This window comes from Pavona decussata, unplaced genomic scaffold (assembly GCF_977016875.1).
Source record: "Pavona decussata unplaced genomic scaffold, jaPavDecu1.1 SCAFFOLD_19, whole genome shotgun sequence".
NCBI lineage: Eukaryota > Metazoa > Cnidaria > Anthozoa > Scleractinia > Agariciidae > Pavona > Pavona decussata.
In genome coordinates this window covers 3,035,811-3,042,500 of record NW_028145442.1, presented here as the reverse complement: position 1 = coordinate 3,042,500, position 6,690 = coordinate 3,035,811, and the positions used below count along the sequence as shown (strand labels likewise).

The following is a 6,690-nucleotide window of genomic DNA, read 5'->3' as shown; positions in this document are numbered from 1 at the left end:
AGATTTTGAGCCGCTGGGAAAGAGATGAGTAAACCAGGTTAGGACATGGACTTTTATTAGACAAGATGCCTATACTGGCATTTACGCGTGATGCTGTGTCTGATTCATTTATTTTAATTGTATCCTTCGCAGTGATAAAACTGTCCTTGCTAATGGAATAGTTTGAGTCACGATGATCGCGTCATGTTGTTTCCCTTGTAGTTGTACTGGAAATCCATTAGTGATTATGATAACGTAAGCTTATAAATGACCTCTTCTCAGTCTCATCGTGGTTCTACAACTGTCAAACAAAGCATGATTCCTTCGCCAGGAACTCTCCAATTTCCACCGTGTTAAATGTCGAGTGCTTCTTAGAAGTTATTCTTTTGATTTACCCCTTTTACCGCGGAAAGTGCCTTGTCACGCATCAGTGACGTCGTAAACAAAATTATGCAAATTTCTGGTGAAAGGAACATTTATGGTGCAATCCAACCTGACTTACACGTGATTCGAGGTTGCAGCCCGTCAGCCAATAAAAATCACGCAATTTTTTCAGGACGGGCACGGGATACGGGAAAGTTAAAAAAACAAGGCAATTTTTGACTCCCAAGACGACGAAAGGAATGCGGTCCCGAATTTAAGACGCTGGCTGACTACGTCATCCCGCATAGAAAGTTTGCTGAGCTGTTCAAAGACGCTAGGTGAAGTTGTATTGATTTCACAGATGGTCAATTTGCCTAGCGCCCAGTCCTAAATGACCCCATCCCCCACCCCTTAACCCTTTAAGCCCTAACAGTGATCAGTGCCGAATTTCTCCTTGTAATATAAATGCTTATTCAACCACTGAGGTCATGAGAATTAAGGATATGATCACCCCAAGTGAATGTTCTTGATATTTTAATAACTTCTCCCTAGTACTTTTACAAGAAAAGTATGGGGACAAGATAGGAGAATTTGTTCTTTGATATTAGGGGTTAAAGGGTTAAGTAAAAAAGCAAGGAAATTTCACTCACCTGTTGCTGCTCAAGATGTTGAATTGGTGTCTCAGGTCCAGCACAAAGAGCGTGAAGAAGCTGTGGCAGAACAGCCTCTGAAAATACAAAAAAAAAATTAAAAAAAAATTAAAAAAAACCACCTGCTGGTTCCTATAGCATAGTGAAGAGTGGAAAGTAGGCTAAAATAATAATTATTTTAATTAGCAGTTACAAGTTGAGTGTTAAGTTTACAACAAATGACATATTTAATCTTGCTGCTTCTTCATGTCTGCTCTATCTTTACAGTGCAGAAAAAAACAAATACTGTTTGGTAAGGTCTGTGGGCTGTATTGGATGGCCAATGGATCATTGGTCGATGAAAACAGCAAAGTTTTAATAATGATGTCAAAACAATAATGATGACGACTATGTGGATTACTTCACAAATGAGTACCATAACCCAGTCTGTCACTCACCCAGTTCTAGAGCATATTCATAAAACATCTTAAGTTTTCCAACAAGAGGTACCACAGCTCTCCATGCATTTTCCTGGAGTTCTTCATTAAGGGCATTGGAAATTGCCTGAGTAAACAACGGGAAACAAAAAAAGATTAATTATTACTTTAATTATTTTTACAGCAGCCAAAGGTCTGATATGTGCACAACTCCCACCATAAACTCGCAAAGCAAAAATTCAGGCACCGAAACTTCCACTTTAATTGCAAAACTTGATGTTGTTTCTGAGAATGAATGCTTTCTTAGCTAAGTATTGGGTTTACTAAGCTGAGTTTTGGCTCAAAATTGAGCAACTGCCAGCCACCAGACTATGCAATGTATATTAGTTTTGTTGAGTCTGAAAATTTTATAGACATTTGTGTGGAAACAGGCAAGTTTTCCCATAATCATACAAACATCTGCAATAATTCCTGAATTTATGGAGCTTCATCTTCTATATTTTAAAAGACAAGACTGAGGTCAAACTTGGCCTTTTATTAATAAAATTTAAAGTGCTCTTTCTAGCAGTGTCAATAGTTTTCTTGTGACTGGCTTACATCCAACTTTCAAATAATTGAAATTTGACAGTAATTCTTACAGTCAGCAATAGAGGAGAATTCAAGCCCACATGTATTATACCTTGCCTACTAATAGAGAAGTATTTTTGCACGGTTTATCACTATGCGGGAAAAGCAGATCTTAGTAGTGACTATTGAAATCCAAAAAGAAAATTGGGGTAACCAGTCAATTTTTAGAGATAATGAAGCAACAACTATTCTAAAAAGCAACAAAATACAAAGCAATGTATGGGGCTTTTTTCCAAAATATTAATTGAAGCTTTATTATCTCTGAAAAATGAATGGTTACCCCCAATTTTTTTTCTTTGATAACCAAAATCACTTGCTAAGTTCTACTTTCTTTGCATAGTTTTAAAGCACGCAAAAAGTTTCCTGTATTAGTAGGAAACCTGAGTATCTTGAGATGCGCAGAACGTATGTGCAGTAACAATAGTAGGCACTGTCCTTAAGTGGCCATTTGGTGTCTAGCTCTTTAAAAAGTTGAGTAAGAAGGTTGGAAACTCTGTCTCAGGTAACCAAGACCAAAATTTGAGGCACCCAATGTTTTCTTTGGGATTTCCACGCTTGTAACATGCAGGTTAAAAGACTCGTTGGTCCTGTCCGCCCAAGGGAAAATAGAAGGGAAAAAACTAACACCAAAACAAACTGCCCCACAATAAGTATAAAAACTCACTTGTCTAATTTCTTCATTTGCTCCTTGATAACTTTGTAGCTCATGAAGAATCCGTGGTGCCTCATCCAACACACTGGATACTACATTATAAACTTCCTGCTCCGATTCTGTGGGAGATGCATCTGTAATAATAATAATACATGTGGTAATTCACTCCAAAGCTTTTGCACCGACTGTACATTCTTGTACAAGGTGGTTCTAACTTTTGAGTCTGTGGATGAAATCTTAAATGGTGACCATTGAAATGAAAGCTACTGAGCAGTACTTTTCCTGTGGTGCTATTTATTATGCTGTGCAAGGTGGTTTTTACTTTTGAGTCTGTGGATGACATCCTAAAGTGTGACCATACAAATGAAAGCTACTGAGCAGTACTTTCCCATGCTGCTGTTTATTATGCTATATAAGATGGTTCTACTTTTAGAGTCTGTGGACGAAATCCTAAAGTGTAACCATTCAAATGCAAGCTACTGAGCAGTACTTTCCTGTGATGCTGTTTATATTGCTGTACAAGGTGTTGAATCTGTGGATGAAATCCTTAAATGCGAAAATTTAAATGAAAAAATATTGAGCATTTCTTTGCTGTGATGCTGGTTGTTGTGAGGTGGTTTTACGTTCTTGAGCCGGTGGATGAGATCCTGTCTATAAAACTGTGGCCACTGAAATGAAAGCTGCTGTGCACTAATAACATTCTGCTGTTAAAGGTGGTTCTAAATAAAATCCTATGTATGACAAAATCATGCTACTGAGCAACGCTTCATAAACTCTGAGGTGCTGTTTAAAATTGAGCTATACAAAGTGGTTCTAGCAAGACATTACATTTATGCAGACTTCAAAAACTCGTTAATAATGCATAAGCCCATTGACCTATCAAATGGTTGATAAAACATCATGTGCAGTGGTTTTAAAACCTGATAATACCTCCTCCTTATTAGTATGCGGTGTTTTATGTTTTTCTCGTATGCTAATTTCCAACGTTCACAAAAGCATCATTGTTACGAACTCTCTTGACACACACTTTTCCAGGAATATTTTTGAAGCTGTTCAAAAAACTTGCAGCACGTGTTTTATCGAGTCTGAAACCACTCGGCTGCACCTCGTGGTTTTAAATCCCGATAAAACACTGTTGCTTGTGTTTTAAACATTACTTAGATAGAAAATCTGCTTGTCCTGGTCGACACGGTATTTTGTGTACCAATTTGTGCAAGTGCCTCCTGGCATATGGCAAACTAACAAAACACCAGTATCTACTCTCTTAATACTTACTTTCAAAGTCTAAGAATATATCAATTTTATTCCCACTGGTATCTTGTTCCTCCCTTGTTAGAAGTTTCAGGAGATTCCCCATAACAGGATGTCCGTCATGAACTGCAAAATTAATATCAACAGAATCGATGGCAAATGTAACTTGAAGAAGAACAACACAAATTAGCTACATGGTGTAATGCATTAAACTTTTTTGTGACACCCAGGTCATAGGTGCCCATGGGACAAAGTTTGTGCAGTGAATCTAGTCAATTCCGCAGTACATTAGTAATCAGTGCCTCTTCCCGTTTTCTCTTCCCTGTCATGAGCTGAGGCCACTGAAATCCATCAAGTCAGACCCAAGACTAACACTTAATACATGAGAGTTAGCAGGTATAGTGTTGGCCATATCAGGGATAGAAATAACTGCCTCATAATCACCCATCAAGATGACAGGCCATATAAATTTTAGCTCGGACATACAATGTACCTTGTTTCTGGCCGGTCATTTGTACATGTAACATGTGTATTAAATTGTGTTGAAATTGAACACTTGTTTGGAAAATAAGAGATGTTTATATAGCCTAAACTTGTACCAGGTGCGATTGTTTAGAAACTATCTACTCCTTGAAGAATACTGTATCAATTCAATGGTGTTTCCAGGTTTTTCTTGCCAAAGGGAATGGGACTGAGTGAACAAGGAGTGCCTGCACAAGCTGGCTGTTTTTTTTTTCCTCCTTTTGCAAAAAATTCAGGGTTATTGCTAAAATCCATTAAGGTCAGAGTGAAAGTGCCAAAGGCATAACTTGACTGACAACATGAAGCATGAAGCAGCAAAACATAGACTGCAATGTGCAAGCCTTGCACAATTCGAACAAAAATGGAACAAGTCAGCCATGATAGATGTATTTTTCCAATCAGTGACAAAGGTGTATGCGGGAAAGAAATCCAACTTCTCCCCACAGAAGTTAAATATATAACTTTCTGATTACCGTCGGTTGCATCTAAGCGTGGACACGAGACAAAAAACCTGTTCTAATAGGGTGCCAGACATGACGTGTTTTGTCGCCAAACATTTGAGGTTTGACAGCCGTTGAGCTGTTCAGCGTATTCCACTCATAAGCTTATTTCATTTTTCTCAACTTGCAGGCATATTTCTCGCTCAGAAACAGCACAGTTGCCTCCAGAAAGTATTTGTAACATCTAAAAATGCTTGCAAAGAATATTTTGTTGAGCAAAAACAAATCAAGTCAACAACAGCTGCCTATTTATTGAATGTTTGGCGTTAAAACATGTCATGTTTGCACCCAGCGAGAACATGTTTTTCCCTCCTGTGTACACGCTTAGATGCAACCAACGGCATTAGCATGGATGCATCACCACTGAGCCACAAGAGACTCATGGGAGCCATTAATATAAACTACATGAAGGTTCATTTGACAAACATCCTGCATACTGCTAGGTTTTGAATGTCGATGAGTGTCATTAGAACTGTCTTAAGTGGCCTTAAGAAACATACAGGGCATCTGCTACAAGATTGCAAAATTTTTATACCACAAATATTATTTTAAAAGCTCTATTTGTTACAAGGAAGAGCTGTCTGATGCAAAGCTCTCAGAAATGGTCTGTGCAATGATAAAAATATAGTACCTATTAAGTAAACCAAATAAACTCAAAACGTTGTGTAAAAAATCACAAAGAAAAAGAACGGAAAATATGCAAGAGCTTCTGAGATTTCTTGTGCTCTAGATATAGCAGAAGATCAGTGATGCAACAGGAAGTGGAGGAAAACAACATGGATTGTTCAAACTGTGTATCCAAGGATCTGGTCTAGTGTTTGAAAAATGAAACTGATTAGCGCTTATTTAAAATTCAACTCATAAAGCATCAGCTAAACATGCTGAAAAATGTAGGATGAAGTGAAAGTTTCAAGAAAACCTTTAATGCTCGTCTGCTCCATACACTTCATGCTTATAACTTGTTTATTTCAAATCAATTCACTTCAACAACGCGCCATGAATGGCAAAATCCTAGAGAAAATATAGATACTTTTTACAAGGAAGTACTTCGGAAAGAAGCAGATATGAACTAGACAGCTCTGTTGGAAATTAATCAAGACTGTTTCGAAACATCGATCAAAGGTATACTATAAACATCCACGTTTACCGAGAAATCAACAAACTAGACTTCAAGAGGTCAAGAAATTATTTTTGCCGATGCATTTCGCCTCTAGCCTTGGCAATGATACTGTGGTGCTTGTCTGAATGAGTCCACAAACAAGCACCAGCATGTTTACCTCAAGTTCAGCCAAACAGATACGAAATCGATGGAGTAACCATTGGCTAGTTTCCACTTTCAAGGGAAGCCTGCGAGGGGATCGCAAAACAAGAAGCGATCATACTCCATCGACGTACAGCAAAAGCAAAATTAGAACACAGCACAACAGCTTTCGTGGTAGATAAGTTTGAAAAAGGTTGTATATTTCGTAAAAACATGATCTATCGCTTCACCTACCTTTGTCCGACCGGAAAGGGAAACGTACAATCCCAACTTGTCAACGAACAAGCGTTCCCTAACTCACACAAAGCGGAGAAAGACCGTCTATTTCGCCGTTTGTGCCAACAGAAAGTTTATCCAAGCAACCAAAACGCCGTTTGTAAACGTGAATGCTTTCACTCTGAGATCACTCTTCCTTGTTGCTCGGTGGTGCTTCCAGCTTCAAACAACCAGGGCACTGAATGGCGCCTTT

General features: G+C 38.3%; 1 protein-coding gene across 1 annotated transcript in view; it reads right to left on the bottom strand.

The window, feature by feature from the left end:
* Positions 1-6,690, bottom strand: part of LOC146487083 (CYFIP-related Rac1 interactor B-like) — a 22,208-nt gene extending 15,518 nt beyond the window's left edge. Inside the window, exons 1-5 of the mRNA XM_085092041.1 lie at positions 6,456-6,690; positions 3,963-4,064; positions 2,700-2,821; positions 1,430-1,535; positions 993-1,069 (exon numbers count right to left, since the gene is read on the bottom strand). Coding sequence (XP_084948167.1) covers positions 993-1,069; positions 1,430-1,535; positions 2,700-2,821; positions 3,963-4,044 — 387 coding nt within the window. The 5' untranslated portion in view covers positions 4,045-4,064; positions 6,456-6,690. The remainder of the gene's footprint in view (positions 1-992; positions 1,070-1,429; positions 1,536-2,699; positions 2,822-3,962; positions 4,065-6,455) is intronic.